Genomic DNA, 18,558 nt, shown 5'->3' with positions numbered 1-18,558 from the left:
AAAGTTCTGACTGTCCTCAGTTCTGCTCCTGGAGCCCTGGCAAAACAATATCCAGTGAGCAACACAGATCATCATCTTCTTTAGCTGGAATCTATCACTGGGGGCCTCAGACCCATAACTACCACCCCTGTCCCGTGCAGTTCTGGGTTATGAGGGGTGGGCACTGCAGAGCATTCTGGCTGCAGAGGAACGGCTCCAGACTCACGGAGAGCAAGGCAGGTGGAGGGCATGTTGGGGCACCAGGCTAACACCAGGTCAGTGGTCATTAGGAAGTAGGTGCCAACTGCAGAGACAAAGATACCATGCCAGCCTTGGCTGGCAGGCGTCTTCTCGTACTGCGGCATCCCAAACAAGGCCAGCCTAGGACCGGTTCCAAGGCAGCAGCTGTTCGATGGCTCCCTTATTAAGTCATGCAAGAGGCACTTGGAGGGGGCGTGGAGTAGGCAGAATAATGCCCCCCCACAAATGTCCACATCCTAATCCCTAGGGCCTATAAATATGTCACTTTGTATGGCAAAAGGGACTTTGCAGATGTGATTAAGTTAAAGACCTTGAGATGGGGAGATTATCTTGGATTATCCGGGTGGATTGATGTAATCATAAGAGTTCTTATAAGGGAAAGAAGGAGGCAAGCGAGTCAGAGACTCAGACATGACGGCAGAAGCCGATGTCAGGGTGATGCAGTTGCTGGCTGGAAGAGGGCCACAAGCCACGGAATGCAGGCAGCCACTAGAGGCTGGAAACAGAAAAAGAAACAGGTGCTCCCTGGGGGGCCTCCAGAAGGAACACAGTCCTGCTGACACCCGATTTTAACTCGGTGTGATCCATCCTGAGAGTCTGGCCTCCAGAGCTCAGAACTGTGGTGTTTAAGCCATTGTGTTCGTGGCCCTTTGCTGCTGCAGCAACAGGAACCAAACATCAGAGGCCTTCAGGGAAGGGCGGCCCGAACGCTAATTTTAGGAGTCAGAGCAATGACACCTTTTCCTGGGTGATACAGACGCAGTTCTAGACGTCAGACGAATGCCCGAATGCCCGCAGTGGTCCTCAGCCCTTCTGAGAACAACAGTGAAACTCTCCCCGTTTCCCACCCCGCCCCCCACTCTGCCACCTCGGACTCTGGAAACAGAAATGCCCCCTTGCGTTGGGGTTTCCACAGGCAGAGGACCAGCCCAAGGCTGCCATGGAAAAGGGTCTTGATCCCAGGAAAGTTCCAAACCTCAGGCATGGCCGGAGGCACCAGACAAGCCGGGCTCGGGCTCTCAGGCAATGGGCTTTCCTAGGCATCCTTGTCAGATTGGGAGTTGTATTTAAACGGTGTGGGAAATAAGAGCAAGGCCTTGGAGACAGAATACATCAATTGGGACATTTAATTTGATTTAGGGAAAATGAGGCAAACATTTGAGAAGCTAAATAACTAACCAGTAATTAAACTAACAACGAAATGCCCTTGCACTGCACCCCGGCAAGCCAGCGGCCTTTATGGACTGTATTTACAAAGAGACCTGACAACATAATTAGTCCTGTAAATTTTACGCAGCCTGCAGCTAAGGAGTGATGGATTCTGTGTGTGGAGGGTGACCAGGGAGAAATGAGGTGGATGAATTTCCATTTTCAGTAAATGAAATTAACACGGCTTAATTAGTGAAGCTGACAAATAAATGATGGGGAAAGATTTAAACCCTTATGAGTGTATCTCTGGCCTGGGCAAGTTCAAGGGACCGGGCAGGACTGAGTTTAGTGTTTGGAATTTAGGGCTGCTGTTGGTCTCCTCTGAGGCGCTGCCCCCGAGAAGGACTGGGCAGGAGGACAGCTGGTTCCTTTGCCCTTCCAATATGGGGCCTGCTGGGAAGCTTCCTGCCTCATCTCCTGTGGGGTAGCCTCAGGACCACACAGAGTTTCTCGAATCTGCTGTGCCATCCCTGCCTGACAGACCCTGAGGAGTCTCCATTTCCCTGCTGTGCGCTGGCTAATGAGCTGGAACAGACCCCTTTGGTCTCACAGGCTGGCACAGTCACATCCCAGCTGTTCCAAGACCATCTCTTCCTGAATTGACTCTTTTTGTCTCCCAATATCCCTGCACCCCCTTTCACCTGCTGACAACCTCTTTCTCTCTGAGCTGGGAATGTGGAGCCTGAACTCTGTGCTTTAAGCAGCCTAGAATGCTGGTACCAGAAGCCATAGTGAGAAAGCAGATGTGGATTCCCCCCCTCCCCTCTCGGGTGATTTTTGAGACAGGGTTTCTCTGTAGGCTGTCCTGGAACTCATTCTGTAGGCCAGGCTGGCCTTGAACTCACAGAGATCTGCTGCCTCTTCCTCCTGAGTGCTGGGATGTGCCACCATGCCTGGCTTCCTATCCTCTTCTGCCCCATATCTAACCCCAGGAAACCATGTCCTAAGGATGTGACGGGCCCCAGTCCTTCCTAGAATATATGTCTGTCCTGCTTGTGCTGCCTAGATTTATGTCAACTTGACACAAGCTAGAGTCAGCTGAGAGGAGGGGGCCTCCACTGAGAAAAGGCCTCCGTAAGATCAGGCTGTAGGCAAGCCTGTAGGGCACTTCCTTAGTTAGTGATTGATGAAGGTGGTACCATTCCTGGGCTTGTGGTCCTGGGTTCTGTAAGAAAGCGGGCTAAGCAAGCCATGAGGAGCAAGCCAGTAAGCAGCACCCCTCCATGGCCTCTGCATCAGCTCCTGTCTCTAGGTTCCTGCCTGTGTGAGTTCCTGTCCTGACTTCCTTTGGTGATGAACAGCGATGTGGAAGTGTAAGTCAGACAAACCCTTTCCTCCCTCAGCTGCTTCGGTCATGGTGTTTTCTCACAGCGAGAGTAACCCTAACTAAGACACTATGTAATTTTTCTGTGCCTGGGTTACAGAATAAACATCTAAATTTCAGGAGGAAAGGAAGCTTAAGAGGCCTGGACTGTGCTTATTAGGATGAAACTCAGCAATAAACCTAAATTCTCAGTCAGTATTTGTTTCGGGCAGTTTTTCTCCCCTGGGGGGTTGGTATTTGGGAACTTTTGAAGACTGTGAGGGAGGTCGATGAGACTAGCTGCCCCTCACGGTGACCCGTCCACAAGCGGGGTGCTGCCTCAGCTTGTAGGAAGCATGCATCTGAAAACACAGGACGCCCCAGGTGATCTCAGGAGCCACTGCAGAATTTCTGAGGCCCAGCCTCAGCTGGCCCTGCTCAGGCCTGAGGCTGGTACTGCATAGATGATCACCTGAAAGCTGACCAGCGACCCCTGTGCCAGTGACAGCGGCAAACAACACCGTCTCTGTCCCATCTCCCATGCTGTGCTCGGGCCCTCTGAGGGGTCTGCAGGGGGCAGGCAGGAAAGTGCCCTTGGCCTGGATGTGTAAATGCTCCTGGGGATCACAGGGTGCTCCTCCCAATGCAGGAGAAGTGGTTCTCCAGAGGGAGGTCTGTAGCTGCCTGTGAGTACCACTGGGCCTGGGCCTCAAAAGTCCAAGGAAAGACAAAGAAACATTTCCTAGGTCAGGGCTTGTCCAAAGGAGGCCAGTGAGCCTGTCAGCTCGAGGCCATTCCCTCGGGGAAGGCATTACCTTTTCTGACTAAGGCTACCTCGAGTGGATGGCCTCCACATGACCTTGCTTCTAACCCTGGCTAGAAGACGGGCTGCCATTTGTGGGGTTTCTCCTCCACCTTCTGGGGAGGCTCCCACACTCTCACCTCAGTCTCAAGCATCGGGCCTGGGCCTCACGTGGGGGTCCACACCCTCTGCTGGGAGGGCCTGCCCAACCCCCAGGCTCTGTTCCAGGCCCGGTAGCTGCCGCAGAAGGGAAGAATCTGGTAGTTCCCGCCAGAGGGGGAGGTGCTTCCCATTTGGCAGCAGCTTACCCTCAGGAGTAGGGACACAAAGCAGGCATTTAGGGCACCCTCAGAGGCAGCCCAGACCACAGGGCCGGGAGCAGCTCCAAGACCTCCTCCCTGAGAGGAAGGACAAATACCAACTCCTCCCCATCCCCATCCCCATCCCCATCCCCCTGCATCCCTACCCTGGTCAGAGAACGGATGGGCGATCTAAGGGGCAGTGACCAGGAGCTTGTATGCCTGCCAGCCAGCAGCAGCTTGGAGAACGGGAGGGTTTTTCTGTTCACAGAAGTGAATCCTCCCAGCCAGAGAACAAGCTGTTAGCATTAGGGAGCTGCGCCTGGCTGGCCGTGGAGGGCCCTTCCCATTAGGAGAGGGACTATCCAGTTCGGTGGTGGGGGTGTCTGCTTGACCCAAGGAGCAGTCCATTGCATGGACACAGGTACCACCATGTGCTGCCTCCCACCTCAAGCGCGTCCCAGCAGGGCGGGGAACACGGGTCGCTGTGGTCTCCAGTGCCTCAGGCACAGAAGAACGAACTTCAACGGCTCGCTTTCCTCACTCCTATCTTGCCTCAGGCCTGGTCGGGAAGGCCAGGTGAGGAGGCAGGGAGAGGGCCTCCATCCCACCCTCCGGGGTAGCTGAGGTCTTTCCATTTCTGCTGGCACACCTGCACCAGGCCTCCCAGCTCTCCTCCGAGGCCTGCAATTCCTCCCCGGACTGGACATGTCCCTGCCCTTCTAGAATCCCTTCAGTGGTTTCCTTCTTGAATGGCTTACCGGGTCCTTTGAGGGCTGACCCCACCACATCTCTCCTGCCTGCAGGCTTGGCCTGTGCTGGTCTCTGAGACAAAACGTTCCCCTTCACACTTTGAGGTTCGGTTGGCATATTTAGCTGTATTCTTTTGACCAGCACTAATCGCATATATGAGAGTGGGTCTTCTCATTAGAACAGTGGGCTGTGACCTCTTGAGGGTTGAATGACCCTTTCACAGGGTCACAAGACCATCGGAAAACAGATATTTACATTATGATTCATAACAGTAGCAAAATTCATACAATTATGAAATAGCAACAAAAATACTGTTATGGTTGGGGCCACCACAACATGAGGAGCTGTATTAAAGGGTCGCAGCAGTAGGAAGGTTGAGAACCGCTGCACCGGACTGTGAGCTCTCTCCGAGGGCCAGTGCCTATGTCCTGGTCACCACTGTATTTCTCACACCTGGCCACAAGCTCCGAACAGACTAGGAAACTAGTGTCTGTATTTGCATGAGTGAACAAATGAATAACCCGATCACTTACAGGAGCCGTGTCCCACTGCAAAGAGATCCTTGTACTTTGGATTCCTGCAAAAGAATTGTGAACTCATTGGCACAGGAAGCAGAACGTCCATGGGCACTGGTGACTGACTATACTGCAGATACCCACTGTCCAGCGTAGAGTCTTACCAACAGTAGACATTAGATAATCCTGAAATTCAATAAGAATCCAGGTCCTATTTGTCCCCCTACTTTGTCACGTGTCATACTCAAGTTGTAAAGCGCAATAGAAGGGCCATATGGCTCAGAACTTGGCACGCAGTGGGTGCTCTGGGGCCCCAGATTCGCTGCAATATCTGTACTCACCAGCAGAGGGCGGTGACGGCCAGGCGCTTGGCTTTGTCATTTTGAAACTTCCAGAGAGGCAGCAGCGTACCCTCCTGGTCCCTGTATTCATCAGCAGCATCCTCATAGTACTTAAAATCTTAAACACAAACAGACACAGTCAGCCAGGAGCTGCCACTCTGTGGCAAATCGATACCTCCTTGGGCAACACAATGAACCTCTTTGTGTTTGGGGCTGGAAATAATAGAAGTACCATCTCAAAGGACCATTGTGAGAATACAGGTTGAGTTTAATATATGCAAAGTGCCTAGAAAAATGCCCGACACGTAAGTTCTCCCTGTAGATTAGTTGTTGGGGGAAATTACAGTAATGCATCCGTGTGTGTGGACAGAATCCCAGGTCGCATCCCTCATCCTTGAGCTTCTCAGTGCTTCGGAAACCCAGATCAGAGCAACCAGATTTCAAGGGTTCAGCTGCCAGAGGCTGATTAATAGTTTCATTCATCCTACCTACCTCCTAGATTCCTAAAATACAGCTCAACTGTATACTCACTGCCAAGCCTCACTGTAATGAAGCCACCTGGACACTCCTCCACGGGTTCCCAAGACTCAGCTTCGTCCTCAGCATCCTCTCCCGTTTTCACTAAATTGGCCAGAAGCCTCACTTTCCATTTACCTAACTAGGAAGCTGGGGAGCCTGGGCTGATCTCTTTCTACCCTTTCTTATACTTTCCTCCTGTCTTTTTAAATCCATTTTTTAAAAACTCATAGCTACTACCTACGTTGAGATCCCTAAACCCATCGTCTGACTTTCATATCCTTTAAGCGGGCCTCCCTACCTCCTCCCATAATGCCTCGTTCAGTCCATGCTCTTCAGGGCCAGCAGAGCAAGAGCAGACCCTCTCTTCACCACACCACCCTCCCCATACCACCAAAACTTCTCATGGCTCTCCTTGAACAAGGTTCTCTGGTCCGATCAAGGCTCCTGGCCACCCCCTCCACATCCTTTCTTGTGTTTCCTCATGTTTTTTCATGTCTACAACGCCTTGCCCCCCACCCCCAGCTGACTCCTACTTGCTCTTTATCTGATTCAACATCCTCCTTTTCTATAGGGCCTTCATTTTCCTTTCTCTCCTTTGAAAATGGATTCTCAGTTGCAACGCCACAGCATGTGTTGCTTATCAACTCTGTCAAGAGCGCTGCAGAGGAGGGTGGCCTAATTGGGGGAGGGGGGCAGGAGTGAGCCTGTGCACAGCAACAAAAGGGTCTGTAACCTGTTATCACTATGTGTTACCCAAGCTGGACTGGAACGTCTGGGCTCAAGTGCTCCTCCAGCCTCGGCCTTCTGCGTAGCTGGTACTACAGGTATGAGCCACTACACTGTTTTTCACTGTGTAGCTCAGGCTGGCCTGGAAGTCATGGTGATCCTCCTGTCTCAACCACCTGAATGCTGCAAGTTCAGGCGTGAGCCACCATAGCTGCACCTGCACCTGCACCACACCTGGCTCCTTCAAGTAGAGTTAATTTGGCCATTCCAGTCTTGCCTTTCCTCCGCTGAGACATCCGTCAGTCTTTCTGCCTGACTTCCATGCTCACAGCTCCTAGAGAGCAGGACCTACATTACATTCATCCCTGTGTCTCCGGTGCCTGGTGCAGGGACGGCCACAGAGACCCAAAGTCAGATGGGAAATGCTCGCTCGGACGGTCTCCTTTCAAGCAGGATGGCCAATTAGAAGGAGCTCCCTAGTTGGGCACAGTCAGGGACACGCCCAGGCACTGCCCAGACCCTCCCACAATGCCCCGTACCTTGAGGCTGTCGCAGGACTACATCCAAACCTCAAAACAGTCTTGGCACAAAAAAAAGATTTGAGTGGTCAAAAAGGTGTGAGCCTTGATCACATCAAGACTCCTGAGCTTGGGGGAGCTTTGGAAATTCCTCATTTCAGAGCAGGATTAATTGGTAACACTTCTTTATTTTTATTTCTCCTTCATGATTACACTTTCCCAAAGGGAAAACACTGTGCAATTAAAAAAAATCAAAGTTCAATGCATTTTTATGTGACCGTGTTCTTATAAATGAAAGCGGTTCACAAGGCCAATTTCTGCACGGATATTAATCAGGTTTGCGGCCCTGTGGTGGGCCGCTTGCAGAGGCTGGGTCTCAGGAAGCCAAGCTGTGTGAGTGACAGGTTCATTCACAGCTGCTGTGTACTTTGACAGCTTTGAAAAGACTCAAGGTCGTTTTCCAGCCTCAACGATAACGAGGGGGCTTGTTTAGGCTGCTGGTCTTGGCAGCCTTAGTTTTGTGTCCCACGGGTGAGCAATGAGCATCAAGTCACCAAGAAGGGCCCGAGGCTGTCAGCAAAGGAGACCAGCCAGCAACATGGCATTGCCAACTCTGGGGAGGCAGCTGCACCACATAAACGCACAACCTCTTAGGGAAATCCAAGCCACTTGGGAATGTGCTGTTCATACCATGGGAAGGAGTCGTTTCCTTGGCCCTGTCAGGGACACCAGACTTTCCCAGGCCCCCAGGATCGAAGCATTTCTGAATCAAGTTCAGCTTCACCTCATCACTAATTAATTGCTAGGACAGCTCTATTGAGTGTGTTCGTTTGAAATGCCTCCTCCAGCTCAAAGGCTCTGTGGCCCAGTGGTGAAGAGGTTAGTCACCAGATCTACCAAGGGGCCTGTGTTCGAGTTCTGGTTCAGCCTTCATAGCTCCCACTGGCTGTGGTTTTGGTCAAGAAGTAACATGTTAGCTTGGGTTCCTCATCTATAAAATGGGATAATAATGTTACATCCCAGGATGGCTGTTTGGAACACGTAAAGCGCAATGCCCGGCCCACAGGCCCTGCACAGTGAGCTTTATTACACTCTCCACTATTACAACTCTCCCTCTGTGCCATCCCCAATGATCCCGTCTGCCCAGGCATGGCAAAGCCTGCTGCACCCCATACCCTTACCTCGGTCCCTGACTTCTGCCTCGTCCATCCTCTTTCCAGCTCCTCTCTCCCTGAACTCTCCCTCTTTCCCAACAACTACTGTTTGGGGCCTTGAGCCTGCTGCCCCTTGTCCCCAGAGTCAGTTCCTACTCATTCTCGCCACCAAGTTTTGCTCATGCCCTCCTCTGCTGAGAACACACTCCCCCTTCTACACCCTCTCACACAGGCCCTGCTTACCCCCTGGCATCCAGTCCAGTGCCCCCTGAAACCCTCCTTGACGTGTCCCATGCATCTCATATGTGTTTCTTATTTTTGTTTTTGTTTTTTCTAGACAGGGTTTCTCTGTGTAGCCCTGGTTGTCCTGGAATTCACTCTATAAACCCGGCTGGCCTTGAACTCAGAGATCCACCTGCCTCTGCTAAGTGCTGGGATTAAAGGTGTGCACCACCACTGACTATTTTTCTCTTCTTTAGGGGGCCCCAGAGAAGTTCCTTTCCTGTGAATTCTAGTGTTAGCATCTCCAAGCCAACTGAGTGCAGACTGGGACACAAGATCAAGTCTAAATTTGGGTTCTCTTTGCCACTCACTAATCAGGCAGCTTCGGCCTTTGCTACCATCTGCGGAGTCAGTGACCACGTCTGCTCCGACTGCTCCCCGGGACAGTTGGGGAGGTGGCATTAGATCATTCTTCTATAGGTCATTTTTGCCACGTGTCAGGTCTCATCGCTGCACCCACTGCTTTTCACACCATCATTCATGGTGGGGTTGCACAAGCCTCACCTCTTCAGCGACATCCGGAGCAGGAGAGGAGGTGGCTGTTTTTATTTTCCCCTTCACGATAGGACTTAGTATGGGACACTCGACTACTAGTCTTTTGTGAAGGATTTTAAATTCTGAGACTGGCAAGTTGGCTCACAGTTAAGAGCACTTGCAGAGGACCTGGGTTTTGATTCCCAGTACCCATAAGGCAGCTCATAAGCGTCTGCAACACCAGTTCCAGGAGATCCTTGCCCTCTTCTGGGCTCTGTGGGCATGGCACACATGTAGTTCACATTCAGACAGGCAGGCGAGAGTGCGTGTACACACACATACACACACACACACACACACACACACACCTAAAAATTATGAAAACCACTATCCCCTTAAGTCTCACCTTGAGCAACATCATCATATGTATTTTGGTTGACCATTCGCTCCACAATTTTAGCAGCTTGGGTCACTTTGGTGATATCATCACTCTGTGGAATACAAAGGTCACAAGGCCTCATCAGTTAGTGCCCGGCAAGGTCATATGTCCTGAGCCACAGCCCAGATTTGACATTAGTTCGGCAATATAACCCTGTGGTTTACCTATCCCAAAGGGCTCAGAAACGGCTCACAGCCAGATTTCCCACCATCCCATATCCTAGGAGCCTTTCCTCACAAGTGCACAAGGACACCAGGGATGCATCTGGTCCCAGGATAGAGCTGCTGTTCACTCTTCCATCCAGTTGGTTTTGGAAAAGGCATTGAACAGAGCCCAGGAAGGCATCAGAAGGCAAAGCACTCAAGGACCTGTTAGAGGCTTTGGTGGAGGCAGAGAGGCTTTCTCAGATCAGGGAATGACTGATTCCCATGAAAGGCCTCATGGACCCTCCAGCTCAAATTTAGTCTCAGGCTGAGGAGTCACAGAGGCCCAAACAGGGAGAGACAAACTTCAGGTGGAATGCAAGGCAGAACCGAGCCTGCTAACCCAGGGCCCTTTCCAGACCACAGACAAAGCAGCAGGTTCTACCCTGGAAAATGACTTCTGAATGAAGAAGCAACTTCCATAAACACACAAAGTGAACTGCTTGGCAAGGAAAGCATAAAGTGGGGGAGAGATGATGGTTCAGGAGGTCAGAGCACTTACTGCTCTTGCCCAAGACTGGAGTTCCATTCCCAGCACACATTCTGGGTAGCTCACGACAGCCTGTGACTCCAGCTCCAGAGGGATCAGTGGCTCTGGACTCCAAGGACTCCGCATCCCTGTGCATATAACCCTCTCCCCCCCCCCCCCATAATTAAAAATACTAAAAAATAAGTCTTTAACCAAGAAAAGAACGAAGAGTTTGGGTGAGTGGAAGGAGAGGAACAAGCTAAGTGTATGTCCAGAGTGACCACGGGCTGGACATGTGGATCCTGGAGGTCAGCACTGCTGGGAGAGGCCACACTGGCGGTGATTAAGAGACTAGGTTCTGGGACTGGCAAGACTGCTCAGTGGGTAGAGCCTGAAGATCTGAGGTCATCTCAGGACTCACATGGTGGAAGGAGAGAAACGATTCCCACAATTTGACTTCTGACTTCCACACATGCAGTGAGACATTCTTTCCACAAATTAAATAAATAAAATCTCAGAAAAACCTTAAAAAGGGACAAGATTCTAGATCACATGGATGTGTAATTCTTTCCTAGTTGGATGCAGCCCTGAGCAAGTTACTTTGATTCTGAGTCACAGAGTCCTTGTGACAAAGGCCTAGGCAGCCTCTCCCTCAGAGACCACTGTGGGGAGTAAACACAACAATGCACATGTTGATTAACTCGATTCCTGGTGGCAGTGCACACAGAGCAAACAGTTGAGTGCTGGGGGCTTACACACTGGCATCGGGAAATGGCTCTTTGAAGGCCCTTCACTGCTCTTCAGACGGACTCTATTTATCTTAGAAAACCGGGCAAGGAGGGCAGACGTTGCACTCTGTAAGTATAGTGCTCAGAGTCCACCTGTTCCCAGATGCCCCTCCCACTCTGGATCCAAAGCACAACCTCTCCTTTCATAGCTTCCGGGCATTTGACTCTCCCGATGTGAGTCAATGCTTGCTGTGGACAGATAACCACTGACAAATGGACACCAGCTTCCCTGGCTCAGCTACCTACAATCTGACCTCTTTCCTCTGGCCACAAGGAACTACATACCTGAAGATAACCCCTCTGATCTGCACAACAGTACCTCATTTCCCCACGTCAACACTTCCTACAGCAATCTTTTCCAAGCTCCACCAGCCTTACTGTGGCATATTACTAACAGTGATAGTGCTAGTACTGTGTATACACATCATTGTGGATTTGCTCAACAATCTTGCAAAGTAGGATGTCATGAAGATGGCTTTACACTTGGGGAAACTGAGGCTTCAGAGAGCTCCAGCTCATAGTATCAAAGCCAGACTTGAAGCACTAGCCTAGACTGTAGAGTCCACGCTCTTGTCCCTTCTCAGTCTGACTCCACTGTCCTTGTCCTGGGAGATGCAGGATCCTAGACGTGCTCAGAAAGAGTCCAGCGGGCCATCATCTCCATTGTTCTAGACGCCATGCTCCTGGAGTAGCCACATCTGTTCATGGGTTCCGACTGAACTTGTGGCTTCTGATCCCATTTCCCCGGGCCTGCCAAATCTTTCAGACCAAACAAGTTTGCATTCATTTTTGTGTATTCAGTCAAGTCACTAATGAGCCTGAGACCTGAGCTCCACTAATGGAGACCTTCTCATAGGGTATCATGAACTTATTCTCTTTTCTCCCTGCCCACACCTGAGCTTTTTACCAGCCCAAATAGACAGAGATCTTTGAGGAAATGGCAATTCTCTGCTCAAACTTCAGGCCTGGGCAAAGGAGAAGGCGCTGCCAGTCTTTTCTGTTCTACAGACGGCCTGGCTCAGTACTTGGTATTCCCAGCTAGAACTGAACTCATCTTGGAAGAGAGTTCTTACCAAGGTACCCACCCAGGAACGGTGTACATTATAACCCCCAGTGTCCTGCCTCACTGTGGCTTCTTGGCCTAGAGGATCAATGTTGTGGAATATTAGCTTAAGATGTGTTATATTCATTTATGCTGTGGAATATTTGTTTAATGATGCAAAGATGTTTTGAATTCTTTTATGTGCATTTGTTTAACTCTGTAAAGCTGTGTTACTGTGCCTGCCTAAAACACCTGATTGGTCCAATAAAGAGCTGAATGGCCAACAGCGAGGCAGGAGAGGGGTAGGCAGGACTAGGCTGAGAGAATAAATAGAGAAAAGAGTGAGAAGAGGGGAGCAAAAAAAGGAGGAGAGGAGGAGAGGAGGATGCCAAGGGCCAGCCACACAGCCACACAGCCACACAGCCACACAGCCACACAGCCATACAGCCACACAGCCATACAGCCACACAGCCACACAGCCACACAGCCACACAGCCATACAGCCACACAGCCACACAGCCACACAGCCACACAGCCACACAGCCACACAGCCAGACACAGAATAAGAGGGAAAGAAAAGATGTACAGAAAGAGAGGAGGGGAAAGCCCAGAGGCAAAAGATAGATGGATAATTTAAGTTAAGAAAAGCTGGCTAGAAATAAGCCAAGGTAAGACCGGGCTTTATAAGAAAGAATAAGTCTTCGTGTGATTATTTGGGAGCTGGGTGGCGGGCCCCTTAAAGAGCAAAGGGTAAAAAGAGTTTTTTTAAAAAGCCCTACAGGTCAGAATCTGCCTGTATCCCTGTTCTCCATATCAGCAAAGCTGGAAGAACCCAGTGTGACAGGGAGTGTTAGACATCATCTTGGGCAGACTTTAGGTTCCAAATCAGTTTTCAGTCTCAGCCACAGAGAGTCTTCTCCTGGTTTCCGGGTCTTGATGATTCTAGTTGGGGTTTCTGCCATTATAGGTTCCAGCAGAGCCAATAGCCCAAACTCTGACAGGTCTTCACGATGAGCCTAACCCAGGCCAGAGCCTCCTCTGACATTTATATGCTCTGAGGAATGGTGTAAGGGAGCCAAGGATACTCACACAGCCCTCAAGGCAGGGCCCTATCCTACCCTGAGACTGCGTACTGGGCATGGCCATGATCATTCAGTGTTTGATCAGTGATTCAAAGAAACTGAAAGATAGTATCTATTAAGTCTTAGCAATGGCCCCTCAAACTTCCCTTCAAATATGACATCAGGGTCATGGAACAGAACTAAGAGGACATGGGCACAGCTGGGATAAAGGAAAACAGCTCTTCTTTAAACTGAGCTGGGTTTTCCTGTGGTTGGAGAGGAGCAGAGCCACTTCCGAGTGAGGTGCCCTGGGCGCTCTCCAAAGTGCTGAAACCAGCCCCTAGCTATTGGTGACCCTCTTCCAAAGCAGGTCACACCCATAGGATCTCCACTCTGGGACTCCATCTCCTGACCCAGTTTTCTCTCTGCTACAGGAATAAATGAGGTTCTCCAGCACCTCCTGTGGTGATCCCCGCTGTGGTCATTGCCCCATGGTTATATCGCTTTATTCTATATTGATCTCTAAACTCCTGCAGGCTGCACTGTTCCAAGTCCCCCACCATGGTCTTTCTAAAACTCCCACTTGGCTCCTTATGGTGAGTCCAACTCTAGGTGGCTACATCCATTGACCTGATGGTGACGGTATCTGGGATAATTGTGGGCTGGCTCCTGACCCTGAAGACTCACTGACCTGGTTTCACTTCAGTTGCTGTGATAAAAATACCTTGACAAAAGCAACTTAGGGGAATAATGGTTTATTTTAGCTCAAAATTCCAGGTTACAGTACATCATAGTGGGTAATTCAAGGCAGCAAGAACTGGAGACAACTAGTTGCTTCACAGTCAGGGGAAAGAGAGAATGAATGCATGCCCGCCTAATATCCGCTCACTTTCTCCACTCCAAACCTAGGGAATAGCGCCACCTACAGTGGGTCGGGTCTTCCCTTGTCAATTAATGTAATCAAGACAACCCCCACAGACACGCCCAAAGGCCAATCAGATCTACACAGTCCCCCTTGAGACCTCTTCCCAAGTGACTCTGGATTGTGTCACACTGACTATTAACATAAGCCATCTCACTCACTCTGACTGCCAGACGTGATTAAATTAAAGACTGAAGGCAGAAGAACTCGACTCGTCCTAAACTCAGGGAGGGCACCTTATCCTTAGATCCCACCCCTCCACAGCAGACGTATAATGTTCCTGCGATGCAGAGAACACAGACTTTTCAAGAAAGTCCGTCCTAGGCCAGCAATTCCCAGACCCTTCTGACCTTCAGAATACCAATTGGGGGAAGGTGTGGACTGCCAGGGACAATTCTAGCTGTCATCACATCTTTTCCTGAGGTAAGAAATTACCCACACCTCAGTGTCAGCCTTCCCTCTTGAGCATCTGTGAAGCCCTTTTATAGAGCCAAGCTTCCATCTACCTACAGCCCGAGGTCCCACTCAGACACTCTGTGACAGAGCTGTAGACACCCCCACCGAACCTGGGACTCCATAGACGTCAGTTTTCTCAGGGCCATCTTCTCTGTTTTCTTAGCCACTGGAGTCTTGGTCTTCTCCTTCTCTTTGGTCTTTTCCAGTTTCTCAAGCTCATCTACATAGGCATCATAGATTTCCCACTAGGCAAGAGCGAGACAAGAGAGTCACCACAGGGCACAGCTTTCACTCGGCCAGCTCTTCAGCCTGCAGGAGTTGGTCGCGTTAAACCCTGTCAAGTGTCTCCATAGCACCCTCTAATCATTGTAATTACATGTTCAAAGTCTGTCTTCCCTGCTAATCACCCACTCTAAAAGAGGAAGGAAGGAGTTTCCAGGGTTCCTCTGGGGTAGGCTTATCCACCCTGAAGCACAGGGTCTGAATCTCAAGCTGGAGATCCATGAATATTGTTCTAGGTTTCAACCCCCAACAGGAAGACAAAATGTGCAACCACTAGGTAACTAATAGTTTGTTAGAAACTTCTAAAACTGAATTAAGAAATATGTTTTTAAAAAAATCTTCCTCAGGTTGGTGAGATAGCTCAGAGATTAAAGACTCTTTCCAGCAAGTCTGATGACCTGAGTTCAATACCTGGGACCCATATGGTGGAAAGAAAACTGACTTCTGAAAGCTGTCCTCTGACCTCTGTGCATGGAACACACACACACACATACACACACACACACATACACACACACACACACACACACACACACACAGAGAGAGAGAGAGAGAGAGAGAGAGAGAGAGAGAGAGAGAGAGAGAGAGAGAGAGAGTTAATGAAAAAATGTCTGCCTCCATGGAAACAGGATAAACATATCGGCTCAAGCAGGCCATCTACTTCACTGCCCACATCTCAAGATTAGAAGGAAATACATAAGCATTCTGCCAACTGGACCTGAAGAAAGGAAAGCCCTTCTTCAAGGGCTGTAGCAGAAGCAGCGGCAAGGATCTAGGGCTGGGCAAATGCAGCAGATCACACAGAGTGCCTCCCAGACTGGGCAGTCACTGCCACCTGGAGGCCAGATAGGTACACCTTACACGTGAAAATCCCACACAGGCCAGTGTGCATTTCAGCATTTGTTACCTCATTCAGAGCCCTCCAACACCTCTGTGGGCAGCTTATCATCCTTTGTCGGCAAAGAAAGAAACAGAAGGATTAAGAAAGAAGCGAAGCATACTATGCCCGCAGTAGGAATAGCAGAGCTCGGGCCTGATCCTAGCACCAGATCCTGTCCAAGTCAGCACCGCCAGCGGGGAGGGCTTAAGGGGGAGGAGGAGGGTCTGCAAGAATACAAAAGGCTGCTGTGAAGGCAGTCAGAGTGCTGGCACTTTAAAGCCAGTCCCAGGGTGCCGCAGGCTCCTGAGAGTCCATAGGAAAAGCATTCTACCATGTTCTGGGGAAGGCTCCAGAAGCCATGCCTCCAGCATGGACAGCCTTGCCCTGGAGGCATGTGGCTGGTCCAGAGCTCACACTGGAGACCTATTGTGGTGTGCCCAGTGCTCAGGACTGATAGCTCAGGATGATGTGCAGCGGGGTGGACAGGTAATTAAGGCAGACTGACAGAGGAGTCTAGCCTTGCCAGACTCCTCCTCTGCTGAGCATTTCAGGGTGCCTGGGAGTGCAGATGGAGATGGGATCTTACCTGATTGGCTGTGGCTGAAAAGTTTGTTCTCGGTGGAGGCTCCATCTGACATTCCCGATCCTACAGAACAGGGACAACAGACAGGAGAGCCACAGATGGTCTCACCCCCCCTCCCTCTCACTCAGCCCAACAGCACCTCTTTAGGAGAAGCATTTTAGTTGGAGCTGAGGAAGGAACAGAACAGAACTAGGGAAGCAAAGAAGAGCCTGGTGAAAGACTGAATTGCTCAAATCCCACATTTGGTTTTTCATTCTGGCCTCCGTCAGTCGCCTAAACCAGAGAGCAAGGACAGTGACGATCAATCACGACAGTTTTTAATCAAGAAAAGGCCCAGGTGGGGGATGGACAGACTTATAAGGAGCCAGCCTCCAGACACGATGCACAGAGGCCAACCTCCCACAAGGCCCAGGGCTAATGCCCCTTACAAGAGAAGGCTTCTCCCCAGTAATGGGGTCTCCGCATCCAGTGTGCAAGTTGCTCCCTCCCCACTATGCATCACCCTGACTACTCAGCATCAGCCTAAGGACTACATAGGGTGACAAGGTGCTGCTCAAGAATCCATCATAGATGCACTACTGTAGAACATTCCTGTGAGTGTACCGCACCTAAAACCCTGTCAGGTTCTCTCTCTCAGCCTGGTTCTCAGGATCCTTCACAGTCAGGGAAAGTTCTAGCTTTTCCAAGCTGATCTGCTACAGAGACCATCAGCTTCTGTTACATTGTTTCAAGACTCGCCATGCCCCTGGCACCCTGCGGTCTTGATTTCTACTCTCTCTTCCCAGGCTAGCCCAGGTTTCAGCCTCTCAGTGGAGTCGAGGGTCCTAGCCTCCTCTGGCTGACTAGATTTCTTACAGGGACTTGAATGCATGTTCCAGTTCTCCTTGGAGAGAGAAACTGTGGTCTTTCCTGTCCCCCTTGTCAGGCTCAGGACTGCAAGAACTGGTCTTAGACCTGTGTCCACCTTGCCATTGCATAGCACAGAGTCTCAAAGTAAAAGGGTGTAGAGGAAAATCTACCCCGAGGGGGTTGTTGGAGGTCTGTAGAGGGGTGTGGTGGGGGAATCTACCCGGAGGGGGTTGTTGGAGGTCTGTAGAGGGGTGTGGTGGGGGGTCTACCCGGAGGGGGATGTTGGAGGTCTGTAGAGAGGTGTGGTGGGGGATCTACCCAGAGGGCATTGTTGGAGGTCTGTAGAGGGGTGTGGTGAGGGAATCTACCCCGAGGGGGGTGTTGGAGGTCTGTAGAGGGGTGTGGTGGGGGGTCTACCCGGACGGGGTTGTTGGAGGTCTGTAGAGGGGTGTGGTGGGGGGTCTACCCGGACGGGGTTGTTGGAGGTCTGTAGAGGGGTGTGGTGGGGGGTCTACCCGGATGGGGTTGTTGGAGGTCTGTAGAGGGGTGTGGTGGGGGGTCTACCCGGATGGGGTTGTTGGAGGTCTGTAGAGGGGTGTGGTGGGGGTCTACCCGGAGGGGGTTGTTGGAGGTCTGTAGAGGGGTGTGGTGGGGGTCTACCCGGAGGGGGTTGTTGGAGGTCTGTAGAGGGGTGTGGTGGGGGTCTACCCGGAGGGGGTTGTTGGAGGTCTATAGAGGGGTGTGGTGGGGGTCTGCCCGGAGGGGGTTGTTGGAGGTCTGTAGAGGGGTGTGGTGGGGGTCTGCCCGGACGGGGTTGTTGGAGGTCTGTAGAGGGGTGTGGTGGGGGTCTACCCGGACGGGGTTGTTGGAGGTCTGTAGAGGGGTGTGGTGGGGGATCTACCCGGAGGGGGTTGTTGAAGGTCTGTGACGCTCTCTCGCTGAAGTTAAACTGGTTGGTGAGTTTCCGCTCCTTGGGCTGCACAGGTGCCATCAGCTCTTCTTCAACCGCCTTTTCAGTCGTCTGGAAATGAATCAGGAGGGCCAGAGCTTAACTGGGAGGGAGACAGTGGGCCATCGGCAGTCAGGGGAAGGAAGCCCGGCCAGGTAGGGTGGGGGCAGGTGAGAGGATGCTGCCAGAAACATTGGCACATGCAGCATCTACTCCACTCTTTCTTCCCCAGGTCACCACCCACGGCTGCCCTGGCATGGTGGGGACCAAGAGCAACCCCACCCGCACCTCAGCTGCAGCAGGCACATCTGTTTGACTGCCAGCTTCAGTCTCTGCCTCTTTGGGTTCTTCTTCCTCTTCAAGGACTTCTGTTTCTGAAGTCACCACCTTAGCAGACTCCTGTGACCCTTGACAGGATATTGCTAATGAGTTCAGGGTCCAAGATGGCTCAGTCCCTGGCAGGGAGGATCATCTTCCTGCCTGTCAGACCCTGCTTGTCC

General features: G+C 51.2%; 1 protein-coding gene across 3 annotated transcripts in view; it reads right to left on the bottom strand.

Moving 5' to 3' along the window:
- Dnai1 (dynein axonemal intermediate chain 1) overlaps nt 1-18,558 on the bottom strand; it is a 71,045-nt gene that overhangs the window by 18,256 nt on the left and 34,231 nt on the right. For 2 of the 3 annotated variants that reach the window (XM_059254142.1, XM_059254143.1), the window contains exons 6-12: nt 18,347-18,465; nt 18,011-18,130; nt 16,264-16,323; nt 14,626-14,760; nt 9,542-9,626; nt 5,463-5,580; nt 5,140-5,183 (exon numbers count right to left, since the gene is read on the bottom strand). In XM_059254142.1, the coding sequence (XP_059110125.1) occupies nt 5,140-5,183; nt 5,463-5,580; nt 9,542-9,626; nt 14,626-14,760; nt 16,264-16,323; nt 18,011-18,130; nt 18,347-18,465 (681 nt within the window). The remainder of the gene's footprint in view (nt 1-5,139; nt 5,184-5,462; nt 5,581-9,541; nt 9,627-14,625; nt 14,761-16,263; nt 16,324-18,010; nt 18,131-18,346; nt 18,466-18,558) is intronic. The other variant, XM_059254144.1, reaches the window with a different exon arrangement.

The sequence above is a fragment of the Peromyscus eremicus genome, chromosome 2 (assembly GCF_949786415.1).
Source record: "Peromyscus eremicus chromosome 2, PerEre_H2_v1, whole genome shotgun sequence".
NCBI classification, from domain to species: Eukaryota; Metazoa; Chordata; class Mammalia; order Rodentia; family Cricetidae; genus Peromyscus; species Peromyscus eremicus.
Note: the sequence above shows the minus strand (reverse complement) of the source record. Positions and strands in the feature narration are given on the sequence as shown.